The sequence below is a fragment of the Schistocerca gregaria genome, chromosome X, assembly GCF_023897955.1.
Source record: "Schistocerca gregaria isolate iqSchGreg1 chromosome X, iqSchGreg1.2, whole genome shotgun sequence".
NCBI classification, from domain to species: Eukaryota; Metazoa; Arthropoda; class Insecta; order Orthoptera; family Acrididae; genus Schistocerca; species Schistocerca gregaria.
Window position 1 is genome coordinate 705,704,612 of NC_064931.1, and position 27,195 is coordinate 705,731,806.

Sequence of the window (27,195 nt, forward strand, 5' to 3'; positions counted from 1 at the left end):
TTGAAAACTTGATTCAGTTATTATTTTCCTTATTGAAATCTAATCCTCTTTGTGAACTTATAGTGTTCCCATCATTCACATGATAGCTAACTCAAAAACTCATAAGTAAAAATAAAATCAAATAACATTTATTTGCATTGGCTGACATAAAAAAATTGAAGAAATGAAACAAACAGTGGTCAATATTAGGATCTAAAGCAATGGTTTATTGCTATCATAATCACCAATGTTTATTAAAAAGCACACAATTAAAATAAATTTTAACACAACAAAATTTTCTGTATTTGCCTTTTTAGCTTTCTGTGACTTTAATGATATTTTGAGTTCAATTTTACTTTTTATACAATGAACACCATGAATTCAAATTTATCACAACAGTCATTAATGAAGGGGAAATGTAGTAAGTACCTCGACCTGATTTACCCATGTTAGATTTTTACAGTTTTCAAAACAACAACATATGAATATCAGAATGGTTCACTATGCAAGGGCTTTACTTTTTATTTCTCCATCACTTCTTAATTTCCCACTTCTTGAACATTTTAAGTATGTATTTCATCTGTAAAAGTCTTACTGCTGCAAAGACATAAACTCTGAAAATTCTCCGGCATTGTTTACATCTCTGCTGACCACTTGTGTGTTGTCTGTTGCATGTAATTTGTATCTCACGTGTATTCTTTATCATGTAATAAGGTTACAGTGTTCTTGGGTTATGACATTGACCATCTAAATCTGAATGAATACAAGATAATGCACAAACTAAAGAAAGAACCCAGTAGTATCATAGTGCAGCATTAGTAATAAGGTTGTAGAACCTGTCACATCATCTAAATACTTTAGTGGTTATGCTATAAACTGATACAAGGCTGAACGAGCACTTGAAATCAGTAATATGTGTGATGCATGGAAGACTTAGATTTGATGAGTGAATTCTGGGAAAGTGTGGTCCCTTGGTTAAGAAAAGCACACACCAGTTCGTACTGCAAATTAGTCTAGAGTGAGGACTATCACAGAATTCAGACACATACAGCTAAGATGGTGCAAAGTCAATACAGTATATACTAAAGTGGAACAGATATACTCTGAGAAATTCAATGAAAATCATTGGAAGAATGATAATAAAGTTTTATTGAACCCTCTGGATAATGTAGAGAACCAGTATTCAAGATAGACTGTAAATCAGTACTGCTACCTCCATTATATATTAATGTGTTAACCATGATAGTAAGATGACAGCGATTAGATTGGTGTGTGCACATGCAAACAGACAGTCATTTTTCATTTGTTTCACATGCAAATGAAACAGGAGACAAAGTGGCTAACACTCCACAGTTTGATAATAAAAGTAGCTTTCATAAATATAACACCAAGGACAAAAGTAGGCTCCACTATGTATGATTTAAATTTAATTGTGCACAGAAAGAAGCAAAGCAGGCAGCCACAAAAATCTTTGAACACCTTACTTGTGAATTAAAGATGTTGGCAGATAATGTAACTTTGGAAAACAAATTTAAATCATTTCTACTTGACAATTTTTTTCAAATCTGCAGATGAATTTCTGAGTAGACAGTGCACATGTAGTTGGGCTACATTTAACCAATTTTCTTGTACTTTAAGATTGTAGTGTGAACGTCCAGTATATAGCCATGTTTTCACAGATAAAATGCATCTTATTTCTAAACTTATTGACACATTCCACATCATATTGGGTTGTTGAGAATGCAATTCACCAAACAGGCAAAAATGTAAACTAAATTAAATCAGACTAAACTGGTACAGTGTCATGTAAAGTATAAAGGTAGACCCAGAAATAACATCTATTCAACTAAGTTACCATTTAATCTGTGTTAAAAAATGTGAAGGTAAAGTTAAATAAAAATACAATTGAAATGTCCAGCTGACATAGTCATTATATTTACATAAACGGATGTTTTCAAAGAAATAATGCTTGTCTATATTGTGTTATACCTGGTTTTTCCTATAGCTTACTACTATTTTGGTCTCAATTTCAAGTATCTTACACCATTTAACACTGCTGAACAATTTTTCCACATGGAGAAACCCTATGGACAAGTCTTGATTTTTCTTAAGTATTGGTTCCATTATCAGTTACAATATCAGAACTGCCTCTCTGGTGCCTCTGCCATTCTGAAAACCAAACTGATCATCATCTAAGAGATCTTCAATTTTCTTTACAATTCTTCTATCACCAGCCTGGATGTATGAGCTGTTAAGCTAACTGCACAATAGCTCTCTCATTTATCTGCCCTTGTTACATCCAGGAGTTTGTAGGTAATATTTTTTCCAAGTCCAATGATAGGTCTTCAGAGGTAGTGTGCCTACAGAAAAACTTGCATAGTCACTTTTTTGCCACTTCCCCCAATGATTTCAGAAATTTCAAAGAAATGTTATCTACTGGTTTTGCCTTATGTGATCACAAGTCTTGCAAAGCTTTATTAAATTCTGACTCTAATACTGGACCCCCTATGGCTTCCATATCAACTCCAATTTCTTCCTCAATCAGTTTGGACAAGTCCTCCCCCTCATAGAGACCTTCAGTGGACCTTTTCCATCTATTTGCTCTCTCCTCTGCATGTAACAGAGGAATTCACATTAGCCTCTTTGATGTAAACATCCTTGCTTTTCATTGAACCAAATGTTGTTTTGACTTTTCTATATACTGAATCTTCCTTCTGAGGACCATTTCTTTTTCAATTACTTCACATTTTTCCCATAGCCATTTCACCTTAGTTTCCATGCAGTTACTATTTATTTCACTCCGAAACCACTTATATTTGTGTATTTCTGAATTTCTCTAGTATTTTGTTGAGCAGGTGAAGTATTTTTTTCTGTTACCCATGGTTTCTTTACAGTTTCCTTTCTTGTAGCTATGTTCGTCTGTCCAACTTACACAACTGTCCTTTTTAGAGATGTTCATGCCTCGTCAACTGAACTGGCTACTGTGATAATGAATATCATGGTATCTATAGTCTCAGAGAACTTCAAACCCATCTCATGATTTCTCAGTACTTGAGTATTCCACTTCTCTGCAGACTGATTTTAATGAACCAATCTCTTAAAACATCAGTCTACTCTTCATCATTACTAAATTGGGATCTGAGTCTATATGTACTCTGGGGTACACCTTACTACCCAATATCTGATTTCAGAATCTCTGTCTGACCATGATGTAATTCAGCTGGAATCTTCCATATCTCCTGGCCTTTTCCAAGTATACCTCCTCTTCTTGTGATTTTCGAACAGCATAGTTGCTATTAACAGCTAAAATTTATTACAGAATTCAATAAGTCTTATTCCTTTCCCTACTATGATGTTCCAATCCCCTATGATTATTACATTATCATCTCCTTTTACATATTCAATTATCTATTTGGCAGCCTCACACTCTTTTTTTTTAATCCATTATCTTCTCCTTGTGACTTTGACATGTATACCTGAACTATTGTTGTTGGCATTTGTTTACTGCCAGTTCATATGAGAACAGCCTTCTCACTGAACTGTTTGCACTTAGTATGCTCTATTTCTGCATTTACACACATACTCCAGAAGCCACCATACAGTCTGTGGCAGAAGGTACCCCATACCACTACAAGTTATTTCCTTTCCTGTTCCACTTGGAAACAGATTAATGGAAAAATGACTGCCTATATGTCTCCATTGAGCCCAAATTTCTTGTAGATTGTCTTTATGGTCCTTACATGCAATGTATGTTGGCAGTAGTATAATCATTTGGCATTCAGCTGCCAATAGTGGTTCTCTAAATTTTCTCTATAGTGTTTCTCAAAAAGAACATTACCTTCCCTCCAAGGATCCCCATTTCAGTTCCCAAAGCACCTCCATAACACTTATGTGTTGGTCGAACCTACCGGTAACAAACCTAGCATTTGGGTTCTGAATTGCTCTGATGTTTTCCTTCAATGTGACCTGATGTGGATCCTGTGGTGTCACCGCCAGACACCACACTTGCTAGGTGGTAGCCTTTAAATCGGCTGCGGTCCGGTAGTATACGTCGGACCCGCGTGTCGCCACTATCAGTGATTGCAGACCGAGCACCGCCACACGGCAGGTTTAGAGAGACTTCCTAGCACTTGCCCAGTTGTACAACCGACTTTGCTAGCAATGGTTCACTGACAAAATACGCTCTCATTTGGCAAGACGATAGTTTGGCATAGCCTTCAGCTACGTCATTTGCTACGACCTAGCAAGGCGCCATTATCAGTTACTATTGATATTGTGAATCATGTACCGTCAAGACCGATGTTCGTCATTAATGGATTAAAGTTAAGTATTCCACCAGCTACATCCGTTTTTCTAAATTCTAATTTCCTTGTCCTATTCCAGACCTCACGCCAGACTGCATGAGATAAAACGCGTGCCTTTCGGCCTCCTCTAGTAACAACGTGTTGGCTCTCCTGCCAACCATAACAGATCCCAAACATTTGAGTAATACTCAATAATAGGTTGCACCAGCATCCTACATGTGGTCTCCTTTACAGGTGAACTAATATTTCCTAAAACTCTTTCAATAAACCAAAGTTGACCATTTGCCTTCCCCACCACCGTTCTCACATGCTCACTCCATTTCATATCACTTTGCAATATTAAGCCCAGATATTTAAATGACTTGACTGTGTCAAGTATGCGATTAGCAATACTGTATCTGAAAATTACAGCTGCGTTCTTCCTACCCATCCACATCAACTTACCGTTTCCTACATTTAGTGTTTGCTGCCATTCATCACACCAACTGGAAATTTTGTCTAAGTCACCTTGTATCTTCCTACAGTCACTTCACTTTGACACCTTACATTACACCACAGAATCATCAGCAAACAACTGCAGATTGCTGCCCAATCTGCCTCCCAAATCATTTATGTATATAGAGAGAGCAACAGTGGTCCTATCACAATTCCCTGGAGCACTCTCTGATGAACACTTGCTGTTGAGGACAACATACTGGGTTTTATTACTTAAGAAGTCTTCAAGCCACGCAGATATCTGTGAAGTTACTCCCCATGCTCGTGCCTTCATTAATAGTCAGCAATGGTTGGTTGGTTTAAAAGAGGAGAGGAGGGGAGGGACCAAACTGCTAGGTCATCGGTCCCTCATTCCAATTAAAATTCCTCAAGAATGGGCGTAAAATAATCAAAAAATACAAAACACAGCTGAAGAAAGGAGACAACTACAAGAGTGACAGAAGGGCAACAAACTCTAAAATGGACAAAATCGGACAAGAAAACCACAGAGAGAGAGAGGCAAGAAACATGTAGAAGAGATCAAAACAAGAGGGCAGATTACCATGGTTGGCTGACCATGAGAAAAAGGAGAAGCCAGCCACTCTGCAACACATTAAAACAGCCACCCTAAACGCACTAGTGTGGAGGACACAGAGGAACAAAGGACACATGCTAAAACTTAGATCAAATGATAAAACCCACCCTCATGAATAAAACATAAAACTAAAGCTGCTGTTGAGGCATTTTCGCCCAACACTAAAGGTAGGGTGCTGGGAAAGTTAAAAGTCCGCAGAATGGCTAAAAGTGGGCAGTCCAGCAAGAGGTGGACGACTGTCACTTGGGAGCCATAGTGACACTGAAGTTGGTCTTCTCGATGGTGGAGGTAACCATGCGTATGCCCAATGCAGAGCCGGCAGAGGTCAACTGATTCCCTGTGAGAGGACCGCATGGAAGATATTCACACATTCGTAGTCTCCTTAACGACACACAGTTTGTTGTGCATACTGTTATGCCACTCCGTCTCATAAAACCCTGCAGCATAAGACAGAATGCAGGTCAGTTTTGGAGATGCCCATCTCCAGAAGCGATTTCCGCGTAGCCTGTTTGGCCAGCCTATCGGCAAGTTCATTGCCTGGGATTTTGACATGTCCTGGGGTCCACATAAACACCACTGAATGACAGGACCATTCCAGGGCATAGAAGGACTCCTGAATGCATGCTACCAAATGATGGCAAGGGTAGCACTGGTCAATAGCTTGTAGGCTGCTCAAGGCATTAGTACAAAGGAGAAATGACTTGCCAGGGCATGAGCGGATGATCTCAAGAGCACACGATATGGCCGCCAGCTCTGCAGTGAAAAGTCTGCAGCCTTCTGGCAAAGAGTACTTTTCATTATGTCCTCCATGAACATACGCAAAGCCTACGAGACCATCAGCCATTGAGCCGTCGTCGGTGTAAACCACTTCATGGCCCCAGTACATGTCGAGAATCAAGAGGAAGTGATAGCAGAGAGCCACAGGGTTAACGAAGTCCTTAGGGCTATGCAAAAGGTCCAGAAGAATCTGTGGCCTAGGTGTACACCATTGAGGTGTAATGGGCCTTAAAGAGAGGTGGTAATGGGAAAGACTCCATTTCAGACAGAAGGGACGGGATGTGAACTGCAATCGTAAGCCCTGATCTGGGCCGCCAATGCAGGCGATGAACTGCCATGGTTGGGAAAAGGAGACAGTAATTCGGATGCACAGGAGAACTACAAACATGAGCAATGTAATTGGCGAGCAGTTGTGCATGCCTAACCTTCAATGTAGGGACTCCGGCCTCCACCACGACACTAGTCACCCGACTCGTTCTAAAAGCTCCCAAAAGTGGTGCACTGGGTTGAGTAAATGCAACGCCCACAGCATCACCAAACCATAAACCACACTCTCATAGTCAAGGCTAGATTGAACAATGGCTCTGTAGAGCTGCAGCAGCGTAGAGCAATCTGCACCCCAGTTGGTGTTGCTCACGCAGCAGAGGGCAATGAGGTGCTGCCAGCAATTCTGCTTAAGGTGATGAAGGTGAGGTAGCCAAGTCAATCAGGCATCGAAAACCACTCCTAAGAATCGATATGTCTCCACTACAGTGAGTGGATCATTATTAAGGTAAAGTTCTGATTCTGGATGAATGGTGCAATGCCAACAGAAATGCATGACACATGACTTCATGGCTGAAAACCGGACACAGTGGGCTAGAGCCCATGACTGCACCTTGTGAATGGCTCATAGTAGGCACTGCTCACCAACACCAGTACTGGAGGAGCGGTATGAAATACAGAAGTCATCTGCATACAGAGAAGGTGAGACTGACGGCACTAAAACTTCTGCTAGACCATTAATAGAAACTCAATATGGAGCCCTGCCGAACACCATTCTTCTGAGTACAGGGGAAACTATGGGAAGCCCTGACTTGGACACAGAAAATATGGAATGACAGGAAGTTCTGGATAAAAATCGGGAGCAGGCCCCAGAAACCCCACTCATACAATGTGGCAAGGATATGATGTCGCCAGGTCGTGTTGTATGCTTTACGTAAGCAACCAGATGTTGGCACCAGGAAAAGGCTGTTTGGATGGCAGACTTGAAGGACACAAGATTATCAGTGGTAGAGTGACACTGGCAGAAGCCACCTAACATGGAGGCAGTAGGCCACGTGACTCCAGGACCCAACCCAATCACCGACACACCATATGTACCAACAGCTTACAAAGAAAGTTGGTGAGGCTGATGGGCCGGTAGTTATCCACATGAAGTTGGTTCTGACCGGGTTTGAGCAACAGAATAATGGTGCTCTCTCGCCGTTGTGATGGAAAGATGCCATCGTACCAAATCCAGTTGAAGATGACAAGAAGATGTCACTTGTAGTCAGATGAGAGATGTTTAATCACCTGACTGTGGATCCGATCTGGCCCAGGAGCTGTGCCAGGGCCATGTGCAAGGGCACTGAGGAGCCCACACTCTCTAAATGGGGCATTATAGGGTACATTGTGGCATGTAGTGAATCAGAGGACTTTCCTCTCCAACTACCATTTGAGGGTGCGAAAGGCTGGTGGGTAGTTCTCTAATGCAGAGGCTCGAATACAGTGCTCAGCAATCACATTTGCGTCGGTAGATAACACGCCATTGATGTTAATGTCAGGGACACCTGACACTGCCTCAGTGACTTCCGGCGACCAATAAGTGACTGTCTTTCACTGGGGGCACCCTAAAGAATGAGGGATTGTGTTTTCCACCACAGAAACGATTGTTGTAGTGACCTGTTCAATGCCAACATTGATGGCATCATGTGGGGGAGCTTCAGCGGTGACAGCAGAGGTGAAGGCTTCCCAGTCTGCCTTGTTTAAAGTCCATCTGGGTAGATGTCCATGGGCACGATGCCAGGGGAGTGACAGGAAGCTGGGGAAGTGGTCACTGCCACACAGGTCATCACGTGCTCTCCAGTGGATAGATGGGAGAAGGCCAGGGCTGCAAACTAAGAGATAAATGGCCAAATATGTACCATGTGCCACAGTGAAATGTGTGGGGGCACCTGTATTTAAGAGGCAGAGGTTGAGGTTGAGTTGTGATAGTAAATTTTCAAGGCCCCTACCTCGACCAGTAAGCATGGCACCACCCCATAAGGGGCTATGCAGATTAAAATCTCCCAAAAGTAGGGAGGTTTAGGGAATTGATCAATCAGTGTAGCTAATATGTTCAGGGGTACTACACCATCTGGAGGAAGATATACATTGCAGACAGTTATTTCCTGTGTTGTCCATATCCTGACAGCCACAGCTTCAAGAGGGGCTTGAAGGGGCACAGGTTTACTTACACTGAGTTCAGGGCATAGACGCAAACGCCACTGAACACTCTATCATAGCCATTATGGTTCCTGTAATATCCCTTATAGTTGCAGAGGGCAGGGGTCCGCATTGCCGGGAACCAGCTTTCCTGGAGGGCAATGCAGAAGGCATGTGTAAAGCTTAACTGTTGCCATAGCTCAGCCATGTGGTGGAAAAAACCGCCGCAATTCCACTGGAGGATTACGAGATCGTGAGACTGTGAAGGCATGAAACACTCAACGAGGCCGTCTACACCTCAGGGTCACCTGCTGCCACCAGATGAGTACCTGTGCAATCGACATCCATTGTGTCTGTGCGTCCAGCAAGATCTAGGTCCTCAGTGGAAGCCAGAATCTCCACCTCATCTGAACACAGAGCTTGTAGGTAGTGGTGGTGTGGGTGCCACCACTGTGCCTTGGTTCTTGGGGGTCTTTTCCTTTTTAGGTTTCTCTCGCTGCTCCGTAGGTTTGTCCAGCTGGGAGGGCTTCAGTGATTCAGTCTCAGAGACTGAGGAGGACCGTGAAGCCCTACGACCAGCTACCTGTGGCTGCTTTGGCCACTGGTGGGTGTCAGCTTTTCCACTAGTAGGAATCTGGAAAGGGAGTGACCCAAGGGATCCCTTCCTAGCGAGAGGAGCCGAAAAAGACTTATACTCCTCCAGCTGAGAAGTGGGGACTGACTTCCCTGTTGGTTGGTGGAGTCAGAGGGGGGGGGGGGGGGGGGGTTGCTGCTGAAGTAGACTGTGCAGGAGCAACAGGGAGGGAAGGGGCCCCCTCACCATCAAGGGGGCAGGTGGAGTCTGATGGCTCTGAGAGCCAACTGTATGCAGCGGAGCAGAAGATGGTAGAAGCGTTGTCATAGAAGCAGCATAGGTTGACATCATATATACAGGATGTAGCCTCTGATATTTTCTCTTAACCTCAGCATAGGTCAGTCTGTCCGAGGTCTTGTATTCCACAATTTTTCTTTCTTTCTGGAGAATCCTGCAGTCTGGTGAGCAAGGCAAATGGTGCTCTCCACAGTTGACACAGATGGGAGGCAGAGCACAGGGAGTATTGGGATGTGAAGAATGTCCACAATCCCAACAGGTGATGCTGGAAGTATAGTAGGAAGACATATGGCCGAAATTCCAGCACTTAAAGCACCACATCGGGGGTGGGATACATGGCACTACAGAGTGGTAGACCATCACCTTGACCTTCTCAGGTAATGTGTTACCCTTGAAGGCCAAGATGACGGCGCAGGTGGCAACCTGATTATCCCTCGGGTCCCGGTGCCATGCTGGATGAAATGCAAAATGGACACTTCATCACTTTAAATTGGTGGGCAGCTCATCGTCAGACTGCAAAAGAAGGTCCCTGTGAAATATGATACCCTGAACCATATTTAAGCTCTTATGGGGCATGATGGAAACAGAAACTTCCCCCAGCTTGTCACAGGTACCGGGGTGAATAAGCTTCGCTGCCATCCTTACATCTACATCTACATGGATAATCTGCAAATTACATTTATGTGCATAGCAGAGGGTTCATCAAACAACCTTCCCAATTCTCTATTATTCCAATCTCATATAGCGCGCGGAAAGAACGAACACCTATATCTTTCCGTACAAGCTCTGATTTCTCTTATTTTACTGTGGTGATTGTTTCTCCCTATGTAGGTTGGTGTCAACAAAAATATTTTCACAGTCAGTGGAAAATGTTAGTGATTGCAATTATTCCCAGTAATACAAAGTGTGCTGCCCTTCTTTGAAGTTTTTCGATGTATTCCGTCAGTCCTATCTGGTATGGATCTCACACCGTGCAGCAGTATTCTAAAATATAATGGACAAGCATAATGTAGGCAGTCTCCTTAGTAGATCAGTTGCATTTTCTAAGTGTCCTGCCAATAAAACGCAGTTTTTGGTTAGCCTTCCCCACAACGTTTTCCATGTGTCCCTTCCAATTTAAGTTGTTTATAATTGTAACACCTAGATATTTAGTTGAATTTACAGCTTTTCGATTAGACTGATTTATTGTGTAACCAAAGTTTAATGAATTCCTTTTAGCACTCATGTGCACGAACTCACACTTTTCGTTATTCAGGGTCAACTTATCAGGAGAAAGAAAACTGGCGTTCTACGGATCGGAGCGTGGAATGTCAGATCCCTTAATCGGGCAGGTAGGTTAGAAAACTTAAAAGGGGAAATGGATAGGTTAAAGTTAGATATAGTGGGAATTAGAGAAGTTTGGTGGCAGGAGGAACAAGACTTTTGGTCCGGTGACTACAGGGTTATAAACACAAAATCAAATAGGGGTAATGCACGAGTAGGTTTAATAATGAACAAAAAAATAGGAGTAGGGGTAAGCTACTGCAAACAGCATAGTGAATGCATTATTGTGGCCAAGATAGACACGAAGCCCACGCCTACTACAGTAGTACAAGTTTATATGCCAACTAGCTCTGCAGATGTCAAAGAAATTGAAGAAATGTATGATGAAATAAAAGAAATTAATCAGATAGTGAAGGGAGGTGAAAATTTAATAGTCATGGGTGACTGGAATTCGAATGTAGGAAAAGGGAGAGAAGGAAACATAGTAGGTGAATATGGATTGGGGCTAAGAAATGAAAGAGGAAGCCGCCTGGTAGAATTTTGCACAGAGCACAACTTAATCATAGCTAACACTTGGTTTAAGAATCATGAAAGAAGGTTGTATACGTGGAAGAACCCTAGAGATACTAAAAGGTATCAGATAGATTATATAATGGTAAGACAGAGATTTAGGAGCCAGGTTTTAAATTGTAAGACATTTAGAGGGGCAGATGTGGACTCTGACCACAACCTATTGGTTATGACCTGTAGATTAAAACTGAAGAAACTGCAAAAAGGTGGAAATTTAAGGAGATGGGATCTGGATAAACTGAAAGAACCAGAGGTTGTACAGAGTTTCAGGGAGAGCATAAGGGAAAAATTGACAGGAATGGGAGAAAGAAATACATTGGAAGAAGAACGGGTAGCTTTGATGGATGAAGTGGTGAAGGCAGCAGAGGATCAAGTAGGTAAAAAGACGAGGGCTAGTAGAAATCCTTGGGTAACAGAAGAAATACTGAATTTAATTGATAAACGGAGAAAATATGAAAATGCAGTAAATGAAGAAGGCAAAAAGAAATACAAACATCTAAAAAATGAGATCGACAGGAAGTGCAAACTGGCTAAGCAGGGATGGCTAGTGACAAATGTAAGGATGTAGAGGCTTATCTCACTAGGGGAAAGATAGATACTGCCTACAGGAAAATTAGAGAGACCTTTGGAGATAAGAGAACCACTTGTATGAAAATCAAGAGCTCAGATGGAAACCCAGTTCTAAGCAAAGAAAGGAAAGTAGCAAGGTGGAAGGAGTATATAGAGGGTCTATACAAGGGCCATGTACTTGAGGACAATATTATGGAAATGGAAGAGGATGTAGATGAAGACGAAATGGGAGATAAGATACTGCGTGAAGAGTGTGACCGGGCACTGAAAGACCTGAGTCGAAACAAGGCCCCCAGAGTAGACAACATTCCATTGGAACTATTGACAGCCTTGGGAGAGCCAGTCCTGACAAAGCTCTTACCATCTGGTGAGCAAGATGTATGAAACAGGCGAAATACCCTCAGACTTCAAGAAGAATATGATAATTCCAATCCTAAAGAAAGCAGGTGTTGACAGATGTGAAAATTAGCAAACATCAGTTTAATAAGCCACAGCTGCAAAATACTAACATGAATTCTTTACAGACGAATGGAAAAACTAGTAGAATCCGACCTCGGGGAAGATCAGTTTGGATTCCGTAGAAATACTGGAACGCGTGAGGCAATACTGACCCCACGACTTTTCTTAGAAGAAAGATTAAGGAAAGGCAAACCTATGTTTCTAGCATTTGTAGACTTAGAGAAAGCTTTTGACAATGTTGACTGGAATACTCTCTTTCAAATTCTAAAGGTGGCAGGGGTAAAATACTGGGAGCCAAAGGCTATTTACAATTTGTACAGAAACCAGATGGCAGTTATAAGAATCGAGGGGCATGAAAGGGAAGCAGTGGTTGGGAAGGGAGTAAGACAAGGTTTTAGCCTCTCCCCGATGTTATTCAATCTGTATATTGAGCAAGCAGTAAAGGAAACAAAAGAAAAATTTGGAGTAGGTATTAAAATCCATGGAGAAGAAATAAAAACTTTGACGTTCGCCAATGACATTGTAATTCTGTCAGAGACAGCAAAGGACTTGGAAGAGCAGTTGAATGGAATGGACAGTGCCTTGAAAGGAGGATATAAGATGAACATCAACAAAAGCAAAACAAGGACAATGGAATTTAGTCGAATTAAGTCGGATGTGCTGAGGGAATTAGATTAGGAAATGAGACACTTAAAGTAGTGAAGGAGTTTTGCTATTTGGGGTGCAAAATAACTGATGATGGTCGAAGTAGAGAGGATATAAAATGTAGACTGGCAATGGCAAGGAAAGCGTTTCTGAAGAAGAGAAATTTGTTAACATCGAGTATAGATTTAAGTGTCAGGAAATAATTTCTGAAAGTATTTGTATGGAGTGTAGCCATGTATGGAAGTGAAACATGGACGATAAATAGTTTGGACAAGAAGAGAATAGAAGCTTTCTAAATGTGGTGCTACTGAAGAATGCTGAAGATTAGATGGGTAGATCACATAACTAATGAGGAAGTATTCAATAGGATTGGGGAGAAGAGAAGTTTGTGGCACAACTTGACCACAAGAATGGGTTGGTTGGTAGGACATGTTCTGAGGCATCAAGGGATCACCAATTTAGTATTGGAGGCCAGCGTGCAGGGTAAAAATCGTAGAGGGAGACCAAGAGATGAATACACTAAGCAGAATCAGAAGGATGTAGGTTGCAGTAGGTACTGGGAGATGAAGAAGCTTGCACAGGATAGAGTAGCATGGAGAGCTGCATCAAACCAGTCTCAGGACTGAAGACCACAACAACAACAACAGGGTCAACTGCCAATTTTCACGCCATTCAGATATCTTTTCTAAATCATTTTGCAATTTTTTTTAATCTTCTGATGACTTTATTAGTTGATAAATGACAGCATCAGCTGCAAACAACCTAAGACGGCTGTTCAAATTGTCTCCCAAATCATTTATATTGCTACGGAACAGCAAAGAGCCTATAACACTACCTCAGGGAACATCAGAAATCACTTCTGTTTTACTCAATGACTTTCCGTCAATTATTACGAACTATGACCTCTCTGACAGGAAATCACATATCCAGTCACATAACTGAGAGGATATTCCATAAGCACGCACTTTCACTACAAGCCTCTTGTGTGGTACAGTGTCAAAAGCCTTCCGCAAATCCAGAAATACGGAATCGATCTTAAATCCCTTATCAATAGCACTCAACACTTCACGTGAATAAAGAGCTAGTTGTGTTTCACAGGAACGATGTTTTCTAAACCCATATTAACTGTGTGTGTCAATAGTCTGTTTTCTTTGAGATAATTCATAATGTCTGAACACAATACATGTTACAAAATCCTGCTGCATATCAATGTTAATGATATCGACCTGTAATTTTGTGGATTACTCCTACTACCGTTCTTGAATATTGGTGTGACCTGTGCAACTTTCCAGCCTTTGGGTACAGTTCTTTAGTCGAGCGAATGGTTGTATATGATTGTCAAGTATGGAGCTAATGCATCAGGCATACTCTGAAAGAAACCTAATTGGTATATAGTCTGGACCATAAGACTTGCTTTTATTAAGTGATTTAAGTTGCTTCCTACTCCGTGGATATTTGCTTCTATGTTACTCATGTTGGCAGCTGTTCTCAATTCGATTTCTGGAATATTTACTTCATCTTCTGTTGTGAAGGCATTTGGATGGCTGTGTTTAGTAACTCTGCTTTGCTAGTGCTGTCTTCGATAGTATCTCCATTGCTATTGTGCAGAGAAGGCATTGATTGTTTCTTGCCACTAACATACTTCACATACGACCAGAATCTCTTTGGATTTTCTGCCAGTTTTCGAGACAAAGTTTCGTTGTGGAAACTGTTACAAGCATCTCGTACTGAAGTTCACGGTAAATTTCGAGCTTCTGTAAAAGATCGCTTAGAGACTGCTGGTGTTTGACCAGCAGCAAGAGATGATGTACTATGCTTCATGGCGTGTCATCTGCCGGAATACCTCGGGCCTAGTCTAACCCCCAGACCTGCAGGGGAGGCCAGCAATGAGTCACAGTGTCAAATGCTTTCTGAAAATCTAGAAATGTGGAATCTGTCTGTAGTCCTTTATCCATAGTTCACAATATATGGTGTGAGAAAAGGGCAACACGAGTTTCACATGAGTGATGCTTGCTAAAACCATGCTGATCTGTGGACATAAGCTACTCAGTCTCAATAAAGTTTATTATATTCAAATGTACTGACACTGTGAATAAGACCCAGCCTATTTGTAGCTACCAGGTCTAAGATATTTCCATTGTGTGTCGGCTACCGAGCTAGTTGCTCAAGACAGTTTTCAGAAAATGTGTTCAAAAGTATTTTGCATGACTGTCTGTATACCCCACAATGAAGCCATAGACACTGCAGTCTAAACTTGGTAGGTTGAAGTTACCTTCAACTAGAACTGCATCATCTGGATACTTTAACATTACTGACGATAGACTTTATTTGAATGATTTTAGAACTGTCACAGTGGAAGTGGGTGGATGGTAAAAACATCCAACTACAAACTTTGTTTCACCTACACCTGTTATATGTGATCAGGTAATTTAAATATGTTATACAATGATGTAATTTTGATGATACATTCAGTGGCATGTGTGAATACTCTCTGCAAACTGTGTCATGAATACAATCAGTAGTAAAGAAATAATAATTTAACATATGCTACATATGGCAGTTTTACTACATGAGTGTAGTAAGTGATAAAAAATTTCTTCCTTCCATCATTTTGTGGGGGTTGTCAGCAAGAAAAAGTTTCATAAAAGTTTGAAATTATGTGTAAAGTTTGTTACAGGTCACTAAATGCTCTCATCTTCAAATACTGTGTGAATGAAATATGGATATTCGCGCGTCATGAGCTAACTGTTTTTCACCCCCACCCCTTTGATAGAGAGGTGGTTCATATGAAACAGAAATTCTTTCCAAACAGTAAGTGATATGGGTACCAAGATTGATTGAAGTCAGTCAAATAGTTTAGGAGAAGATGTGGAACATACATACATACTTATGTACATCCATTTTTGTAATATGTCTGCGCACAAATGATTCTACTGATGACTCATATTTTAAGAGAAGGCAGAATATGAAGTTTCCTTTCATACGGACATGAACAAGAACAAACTACCACATAAAGGCACGGCTTAGATTGGATGTGAAATGATTAAAAGAAGTGGTCAAACTTTTAATGAAACATCTGTATACATTAAATGTTGCCTATAACTAATCAAATTATGTGACAAATATCCACACTTGGCTTTGTATCATAGCTTTTGGTTCAGTTTGCCTAGATTTTCATACTGTTTCTCATGACTGATAAACAAGTAGTTGCAATAGGTATCTTCATTGGATATGTTGATTAATGCTACAGGTTTAGTTTTGATTATTTTGGTTATACAAAATGTTTTGGCAGTTCCTGTCACCCTCACAGAAGCACAAAACATGGGTGGAGGCTGGTAACACCATTCCTCTCCACATGGTGGTCTACAGTCAGTCATTTGCAAATACTCACAACAAACTGCCATTAAAGTGTCCACACAAGAGCCTCACTCTTTATAAAGCCAGACTTATGTTGTGTTGAGCCTTTTCTTTTTTTGGTTTCTGTCACATTTTCTGTGTCAATTACAGGTTAAAGAATGAGAAGCAAGAGGTAGTCAATAAAATTAGGATACTGAAAGAGTAAAGCAATTAAGAAATAACCAACACTGAATGTTTTCCATGCTATGAGCCATCTTCCAAATACTTATGCCCACTTTTGAAATACGAACACAATCAAAAACTTCTTTCACAATTTAAGAGAAGGACAATATAATCCCATTTTCACATTTTATAAGCCTCTGTAGTGGTCTTATCCAGTATAATAAAGAACATCTTCCTATAGCACTATTCACTGAGGTTATGCACACTGAAACACTGCTTCATGAACAAATACATCCACTAAAACTGTTACTGCTGATAAACCATATTCCAGATTAAGGTGTTTTCAAGTTTTCAGAACGAAACTTTCACTCTGTAGTGGACTGTGTGCTGATATGAAACTTCCTAGCAGATTAAAGCTGTGTGCCGTACCGAGACTCGAACTCGGAACCTTTGCCTTTTGCGGGCAAGTGCTCTACCAACTGAGCTGCCCAAGCATGCCTCATAAAGGTAGAAAGGTAGAAGACAAGGTACTGGTGGAGGTAAAGTTGTGAGCATGGGGCAAATACATAATTTTACTTTGCTAGCTTACAGAATGGAATTCCTTCCTGAAGCTGTAGGAGTAACCCACCCACTCACCCACCCCCCACCTGCACTTTGACAGCTGACACCACTTCCACACCAAAATCTCCCTCTTTTACAGCCTGGCCTCCCATGACAGACACATCTACAGTGATGAGAGCTCTGCTCACCAAATATGCTGAAGGCCCCACAAAGGCCTTTGCATACACACAGTACCCTCCAGACCGAATACACAAACAGATCTCCCATGCCATATCTCCACACACACCTGAATCTCACATCCATACCAAGAACCAAACACAAAGAAGCACTGCCCTTGGCATACAGTACCACCAGGGACTGGAATTACTGAACCATATCTTTCAACAGGGCTTTGATTATCAATCATCAAGCCCTGGAATAGGGACATCACCCAAGATACTTCCACCCCCTCTCAAAGTGGTGTTCTGTTGCCCACCCAACCTCCACAACATCCTAGTCCATGCCTATGTCACTCCCACCCTCAGTCCCCTGCACAGGGATCATTCCGTCATGGAAGACCTGCCCTATCCACCCACCCAGCACCTCCTACTCTGGGCCGGTCACTGGCTTATCCTACCCCATCAGAGGTCAAGCCACCTGTGACAGCAGCTATGTTATGTACCAGTTCTGCTGCAACCACTGCATTGTGTTTTACATTGGTATGACAACCAACCAGCTATCAAGCAGAATCAATAACCACTGTTAAACGGTTGCCAAAAACAAGGTGGACCACCCAGTCGCACGACGTACAGCAGAGCACAACATGCGATATTTCAGTGGCTGCTTCACAATCCATCCCATCTGGATCCTTACTGTCAACTAGTTGTGTGCTGCCATCTCACCGAGCGAAGTGGCGCAGTGGTTAGACACTGGACTTGCATTCGGGAGGACGACTGTTCAATCCCATGTCCAGCCATCCTGATTTACGTTTTCCGTGATTTCCCTAAATCACTCCAGGTAAATGCCGGGATGGTTCCTCTGAAAGGGCACGGCCGACTTCCTTCCCCATCCTTCCCTAATCCTATGAGACCACGCTGTCTGGTCTCCTTCTCCAAAGCAACCAACCAACCTGCCATCTCATGCCCTAGTGATGCCACCCCCCACCTCCCTCTCTGCCTCCTGCCTCTCTCCATCCCTCACCCCACCACACACTGCACACTCACCTCACTCCAGCACACTCACCTTGGGCCTGGAAAGAGTTGGCAGTCGAATAAGCAAAATGTAGAGAGAGAGGCGTGTGTGTGTGTGTGTGTGTGTGTGTGTGTGTGTGTGTGTGTGTGTGTGTGTGTCCACACGCATGTTTCTCCTACAGCTTCAGAAAGGAATTTCATTCCAAAAGCTAGCAAAGTAGAGGTCTGTACCTTTTATGTGTGTATCTGTTGACCAAGTAGCACTTCTGCCTTTACATGAGTCATCTCCTTTACTCCTAAATAATTCAATCTTTATAAAGTTATTTATAAAAATTAGAAAGAAAGCAAGATAAAATATTATTACAGCTTGGGGGGAGGGTTCCTTAAACACAATTCACTGTCCAGAGAACTTTATCTGAGGGTGTAATCTAAATCATTCTCATTCTAAATCAACTGTTTAATCTTTTGATGATACACTGAATAAGCAAATTCAATAAACTGGGAGCCCTAACTGTAAACACTAGTTGTCCATTGGTGATTATTAATTCTGAATGCAATGAAACAATGAAAGCAATACAATCTGTGATTAATATAGTGTGGTTCACTAGTTTCTCCAGCTTAAATAACATAGATGATGCATGTGTAAGAGAGAAAGTAAGCTACATGGGACGCTGGAAAAAGATATAAACTTAGCAGTAAAAGAAATAGTATATTATCATTGTACCCACTGATTATAATATTGTGAAATGGAATACAGAAAACTGTTACACTGTTCAGTCTGGGCTTTTTTACACTAAAAGCTTAATGTAAAAGGTGAAGCACAGTATAGAGTTCTTGAAGTTATGTTTATCACATTCTACACTTTACTTTTTCTTCAAAACCAAGTGTGAAAATTTATTCACGGTTAAGCATATAGCAATTTTACATTCTGGTGCATTGTGATACTCAACTTATGCAGAATTAACTGTTAATGAATCTACAAAATAATGCTGTGCATGAAAGGTATTTTTGTAATATATTAAACTTTAGTGATTAAATGGGAATGTACGATGAGTTAATTCCTGATAGGGAACTGTCATCTACAGATGTATCAGTCAAAACTTTATTTAATATTTTTGGGAAGCTAGTAAACTGAAACAAAAAATTACAGAACCCTGTTTGTAAATTTGATATTTAATTACATTTGAGTTACAAAGACTAAACTTGCAGCTCTTATTCAAAATAGTAGCCTCCAGATTTCATGGAGGCATAGAAGAATTTAAATTAGCTTTGTTAGAGAAATCACCATTGGCATTATTCTAGTAGGTACTTATTAACTGCCACCATCACATTACTCATTTTGTACCGATTGCGGGTTTAAAAAAATTTGAAATTAGTAATGAGAAAAATTTGGAAACTGATCTTGCAGACCACTGATTTCAGTTTATTAAAAACATTTATATCAAAAAAGCAGTGAAAATTTGTATTATGATGGTTAACAAATACTCTGTTCAAATAAGGTGTCATCACAGGTTCTCCAAGATACAACGTCTTCTTCCCATTCTAGCTGTGTGTATACAACGAGGATTCTTACATTGGTGCTTGCTTCTTTTTCTAAAGATGACCCAGAAAAACATATTTTACAAATGATGACACATAGAAAATAATTAACTTGGCAAATGAGCTCTACAAGAACTGCACAGTTATTTTCTGTGACTCCATCACACTGAAACGATAAGTTATAACAGTCATTCAGTGAAATGTTTGAGTGCTATCTTAAAACAATCGTGCAAACATCATTGCACTTAAAGGGAAGCTAATAAGAGAGAGGATGATTCCGTGATCACAAACATAAACTTAATCACATTTTCACTCAAGATTTGACTTAACTGTTCATCAAAATTGTAGCACTGTGATTTCTCTACAGAGTGTTAGCAGAATGAATATTTGTGTTTTTATGGATCATCATTTTACATTTCAAATTTATGCTTCCACCCTCTTCCATTTTTTCCTCAGTTTGTAGCATTATCATAGGAAAATACTATAAGTGTTCAAACCTACAATATTTTACAATAAAGGCTATGAGAAATAAGGCAGCAAAGATCTAAAATCAAATAAGTAATTCAATACAATAACTACTTCTACTACCACTAATGAAATGAATTATAAAACTTACCCGTCCTCTCTCCACAAGATTGGTGATCATCACAATAATTACAACTCTCTGTTCCCACACCATACGCCAAAAACAATCAAAAGTAGAAGGCAATGGGCCTTGGGTGCCAATGTATGCTCGGGACTGCTGAAATCCATCAATGTAATTCGCATTTACATAGTCAACCGATTTCTTCTGGCCTGGTACGGGAAGCAGTTGTACTCTGCTGTGATCATCTGAAATAAACATCAATTCAATAAACTTTTATTTTCCACTAAAAAAATATACATTGTGACCTGTTAAAAAAAAATCAGAGGTTTAAGTAAGAAGGAAATGCTCCTCTTCAATGAGGGAGACAATATTTTCAGGCTGTTACATTGTTATCTAGTTATTTAAAACTGATCTTCATTTTGATGGTTCTGTACCTCAGTCAGTAAAAACGGAACCCTTATATGATCACTTTGCTGTCTGTCTGTCTGTTTTGATCCCTTTCTTTCAGGAATAGTTAGAAGTATCATGCTGAAATTTGTCAAATGTTAAGATCTATGATCCCTTGATGGTGTAAAAAATTTAAGATTCTAGGACAATGCATTCAATGTAGATGTCCACATATTATTCGTAGAATTAAAAAAAAGGCCTGACACTGACAGACACTTCTAAATATAATGAAGGAATTTAAAATACTTTCAAAATTAATCAGATTAGTTAAAATGTGTATAGATGAAACTTTATGTCGCATAAAGACATCAGTAGGAGAAACTGAAGATTTTAAGGTGTACACTGGACTGAGACAAGGGGATGCCTTTTCACCTATTTTATTTAACCTTGTCCTAGAGAAGATCGATAGAGAATTTTCTAAAACCAGTCCACAAGGGAACATTACAAGACTTTCCTATGCAGATGATGTAACACTAATAAGTAGTTCGAAAAGAGAATTAATCAGAATGATGCAAAATTACTACAAAATTGCTGAGAAAACAGGATTACATGTTAATGAAGAAAAGACAGAATACCTGCCCATAAGTAAGAAAACCAGAAAAGATGCACCTCTGACTGTAGATAGATTCAATTTCAAGACTGTCGACCACTTCAAGTACCTAGGACATCTTTTTAGTAATAACAACAGAACAGGTATAGAAATAGATGCCTGTTTATCAAAAGCAACAGTTTCATCAAAATTCTGAGAAAAAGATCACTTAGCAGTAACTTCAAAATCCACTTATATCAATCGACCATTATACCTGTGATGTTATATGGATGTGAAACATTAATATTTAGAAAGAAAGATGAAGAAAAACTGTTAATATTTGAAAGAAAAGTACTAAGGAAAAATTTTGGACCTGTATGTGATGAAAATAACATGGAATGGAGAATAAGACGAAATGAAGAATTAAGAGGGCCGTACAAACACCATAACATCGTCAAAGTGCTCAAGAGGAGAAGGTTGAGTTGGGCAGGCCATATAGCAAGAATGACAGAGAATAGACTACCTAGAATGGCATTCAGCAGAACAATAGATGGAATGAGAGGAAGAGGGAGACCTAGAATCAGATGGCGGGATAACACTTGGGAGGACACAACTAGGATGAACAGCAACTGGACAAACAGGGCATTGGACAGGCAGAAGTGGAAGGGGCTCATAGAGCAGGTGTATGGTTGATAAGGCCCTTGCCACATGTAAAGTAAAGTAGGTAAAGACAAAACATTAAAAAGATATGGCCATTTGCATCACATATTATGATAGCCACAAACTCACCCATCAAAACCTATAGATGATCTATCTATATACGTAACTAAGCTTGTACAGAACACTCAGAGTGTGTGCCTATTTGCACTTTTTTCTTAATCGTACAGTTAATTTTCATGGGAGCATGATACAAAAGTGCCAATAAATTTGCTGACTTTTCTCAATGCTCTGAAAGACTGAACTTCATATTGAGCTTTACTGTGTTAGGATATATAGCATAATGCAATAAGAAATTACATCATAAAAGTTGTGAAGAAAAGTGTGCTATTATTTTATTCGGCATTGAAACTCTAAAATCTCCAGTAGATTATATAGAAACCCAAACTGGCCATTAAGAATGCTGGTCACAACTCCATTCCAGGAGCTTTCCAGATCACATTTTTGGTATCAACGTTTGACAGTACACTTGTTAGGGGTTGCAGTTATCGACTGTGGTCCGTATGAGTATCGTTGGACCCACGAGTCACAACCAGCACCACTAGTGCTGTTCCGCGGCTTGTATCAAGTTTCTAGCGAGCTCTCATCCACTCTTGCTATGGATGTCAAGCAGTAAAGTAGCATAGCCTTTGGCTGATAGGAAGCAACTTCTAACAAAGTGCTTAGTAACGTATGGCCTAACTGAGGCCTAAAAAGCTATCTGTTTATAATTATATGTATGCAGCCAAGAAGAATCCTATACAACCAGTTAAGTACAATATATATTATTTTTTACCCATGACTTCTAATTATTTTAGTCATTGCAGATCCAGACCATGCAGCCAGCACCTTATCGACGTTACTGACAAACCTGCTGTGATTTGTATGTTTCTTTTTAGCACTGACCACCAGTCAACATTGGCGACAACTCGTTCGCCATCATCATAACAGCATTAACATGAAAGAGCAACAATAATACAGCAATAATATGCAATAACACCATAACAGTCATCCATTTCCTTCTATTCATCTATGGGTATGCAATAGAACATAATCATACTTGCAGACATTAGTTACAATATCATTATGACTGGCGTAGTGATCTCAGCTTGCAGGTCATTCCATACCTATTTGTTGGCAATTTCATGAGCAACCAAAATTGGAAAGGTTGCACCCTCCAGTAGATAGTACATCGCTACCTGCCACAGCATGAGCACTGGAGTGTGTGTGGTTGACAGAGGTGTGTTAGGGAAAACAACTAGCAGGATGATGATATAAATTATGTAATAGCTTTCATTACCTTATTGTTGTCCAAACCAATGAAGAATCTTATCTTCACATAAAATGTACCAATTTTATCTCTTTCATATCTGAAATTTTCTGGTGGAAGGAAAATTTTTCCTTATGTGGTAATGGTCTTAGGTGAGTTTTTAATGATTTTAGATGCAAGATTTATACAAAAATATGTACCCATTTCCAAAACATACTTTGTACACTAACTACAAAATATAATTTATTGTAATAAATTGTAAAATGATTATTCAGTAATTACCATGCAAAATAACAATAACAATATTCAATTATACATTAGAGTATAGTGAACCAACCACATCCATGCATTCTGGTAGTCATGAGATGCTGCGCACTGCAACATTGACTTGTTGGTGTTTTCATAATGATTCCCAACAGTTGGCAACACTTTTGCATGATGAAAAGGTTGAATATCCACAAATGTGTACCTCAGGTTTCCATTGAAAAAAATCACTTCTACTGCAGCTAAGCCACAGTAAAAGTTAATGTACACAATTGTGGCCAGAGTGCATAGAAGGGTTAAGTACCTACAAAGTGGTGACCCCGACAGAAGTATGAGGGAACAGTTAAAACAACAGCAACAAGAACAAATGTAACAACTACAGCAACAATCACGACACCCAAAACAAGTGACAGAACAACAGCAGCAACTACTGTGTGGTTGAGAAATGGTAACACATGGAAGAGCTGACCTTGCTGCAACAGTGACACCAGGAGCAGTTACAAACATGAGTGGCAACAGAGACGGACCTCCTCCAGGACAATTAAAAGAGTTGCTACAGTTGTGCACCCTTGAAAATGTGTGTCCAGGCACCCTGGCATCACCTTCCAGATGCCTGCTAACATACAACAGCAGTTCTACCTGCACCCCATACATGAGTCTGCCTATGACTGCCTACAGCCACAAGGATGACAAATTATTATCTGTCATCAAACATGGGATTGTGCGTGTGGTGTCAAGTGAACTCTGTGGCATTTAAAGCACCAGCCCTTTGACAAACTGTCCCTCCATTTGGCTCACACACACACATTAAAGCCTGTTAAATATTAGTTTCCACAGAAAATGCACTTTCAGTGGCACTACTAGACAGTTACTCTTCCAGTGATGTTAGTGGTGTTATCACAAATACGAGCACTTACTAAAAGGTGAGCTCATTCAGTTCCTTCCCCCCTCTTACAGCAATGCTTGAGACAACTATTGCACAGGGAGGAAAATGGCGACAGGAAGGCATCACAGTTCCTGTGAGACCTCTGCACTTAGACTGGACCAGACTCGCTGAATCCTCTCCTAGGGTCCATATGGATGGATCACTTGCTGCAGATCACTGTTTTCTCGGGCGGGGAGCATGAACGGCAGCCTCCCACACCCACTGGGAAATTCTGCCAGCCGCAACAGCTCAGGCAGCTATCGAGACATTTAGTGGTAACACACAGAAACACTAAGCTGAGTTTCTGATGGGTACCGAGTCAGATATGTGTGTGTTTCCCAGGCACCTGCTGTGACAACCATGACCGTATGTAATTATGACTTAGCAGCTGCAAATTGTTCACTTGTAGTTACATACAGACACAGGATTCTAAATGTGAACATAGGTTTATGGAGGTCAGTGGACGGCAAATTATAGTTGCAGATATGACACACACTATTATCAGGCTATATTTCCTATTCTTCTGTGACATCATCCTCGATGTAAGGAAAGTTACCACTTTAGATTACGTCATGTCATTAAGGTTGCATGCCAGACGAGACAGTGCAGTTGTTATCCATTGTCACACTTCACAATCATGCCACTACCACTGGTGCACCTGTTTAACAGGTTTGCATCAATCACATGACATGTGAGTGCAGTCATCACCCCACTGGTCAACACCGCATCACATCAGGACCCTGCCTGGTCCTCATTTTTTTCTTACAGGTCAGACAGCCGGCCCTCAACAACCCCTGTATCTCTGTATTGTAAAAGCAGAATTCGATGAAATGATACAAGCAGACACAGCACTATCATCAGAAAGCCTCTGGGCTTCTTCCCTTCATCTGGTACCAAAGAAACCAGATGGCTGGCTCCTCTGGGGACTACAGAGGACTCAGCGTGCAGACAAGTTCTGACTGGTTCCCTGTGCACTGCAGCAGAGATTTTCCATGTACACTCACTAGGTGCACCATTTTCCTGATGTTAAACCTAGTAAAAGCCTATGTCATATACTTGCAGCAAAAGAGAGCATCAAAAAACTGCAATATTGCACTCCACATGAATATTACTAGTCGGTAGTAATCCACTGACTGATGGAGCCGATTCTTAAAATTTATTCTGGTTCTATTGAATTTTTCCCTGTATAGTGTATTACCGCCTATGCCATTCTTATTTCTGCTTTAACCATATTGGCATTTGCACATATCTGGACAACTGGTATGGCTTGTTTTAAATATACACTCCTGGAAATGGAAAAAAGAACACATTGACACCGGTGTGTCATACCCACCATACTTGCTCCGGACACTGCGAGAGGGCTGTACAAGCAATGATCACACGCACGGCACAGCAGACACACCAGGAACCGCGGTGTTGGCCGTCGAATGGCGCTAGCTGCGCAGCATTTGTGCACCGCCGCCGTCAGTGTCAGACAGTTTGCCGTGGCATACGGAGCTCCATCGCAGTCTTTAACAATGGTAGCATGCCGCGACAGCGTGGACGTGAACCGTATGTGCAGTTGACGGACTTTGAGCGAGGGCATATAGTGGGCATGCGGGAGGCCAGGTGGACGTACCGCCGAATTGCTCAACACGTGGGGCGTGAGGTCTCCACAGTACATCGATGTTGTCGCCAGTGGTCGGCGGAAGGTGCACGTGCCCGTCGACCTGGGACCGGACCGCAGCAATGCACGGATGCACGCCAAGACCGTAGGATCCTACGCAGTGCCGTAGGGGACCGCACCGCCACTTCCCAGCAAATTAGGGACGCTGTTGCTCCTGGGGTATCGGCGAGGACCATTCGCAACCGTCTCCATGAAGCTGGGCTACGGTCCCGCACACCGTTAGGCCGTCTTCTGCTCACGCCCCAACATCGTGCAGCCCGCCTCCAGTGGTGTCGCGACAGGCGTGAATGGAGGGACGAATGGAGACGTGTCGTCTTCAGCGATGAGAGTCACTTCTGCCTTGGTGCCAACGATGGCCGTATGCGTGTTTGGCGCCGTGCAGGTGAGCGCCACAATCAGGACTGCATACGACCGAGGCACAAAGGGCCAACACCCGGCATCATGGTGTGGGGAGCGATCTCCTACACTGGCCGTACACCTCTGGTGATCGTCGAGGGGACACTGAATAGTGCACGGTACATCCAAACCGTCATCGAACCCATCGTTCTACCATTCCTAGACCGGCAAGGGAACTTGCTGTTCCAACAGGACAATGCACATCCGCATGTATCCCGTGCCACCCAATGTGCTCCAGAAGGTGTAAGTCAACTACCCTGGCCAGCAAGATCTCCGGATCTGTCCCTCATTGAGCATGTTTGGGACTGGATGAAGCGTCGTCTCACCCGGTCTGCACGTCAAGCATTAACGCTGGTCCAACTGAGGCGCCAGGTGGAAATGGCATGGCAAGCCGTTCCACAGGACTACATCCAGCACCTCTACGATCGTCTCCATGTGAGAATAGCAGCCTGCATTGCTGCGAAAGGTGGATATACACTGTACTAGTGCCGACATTGTGCATGCTCTGTTGCCTGTGTCTATGTGCCTGTGGTTCTGTCAGTGTGATCATGTGATGTATCTGACCCCAGGAATGTGTCAATAAAGTTTCCCCTTCCTGGGACAATGAATTCACGGTGTTCTTATTTCAATTTCCAGGAGTGTACATTCAAAGCATCTGATTTCCCATACATGTTGT

General features: G+C 41.4%; 1 protein-coding gene across 2 annotated transcripts in view; it reads right to left on the reverse strand.

Annotated features, from left to right (window-relative positions):
* The window catches only part of LOC126299298 (tyrosine-protein phosphatase 99A), a 476,034-nt gene that overhangs the window by 101,767 nt on the left and 347,072 nt on the right, over positions 1–27,195 (reverse strand). For both annotated transcript variants that reach the window (XM_049991093.1, XM_049991092.1), the window contains exon 6: positions 20,357–20,571. In XM_049991093.1, the coding sequence (XP_049847050.1) occupies positions 20,357–20,571 (215 nt within the window). The remainder of the gene's footprint in view (positions 1–20,356; positions 20,572–27,195) is intronic.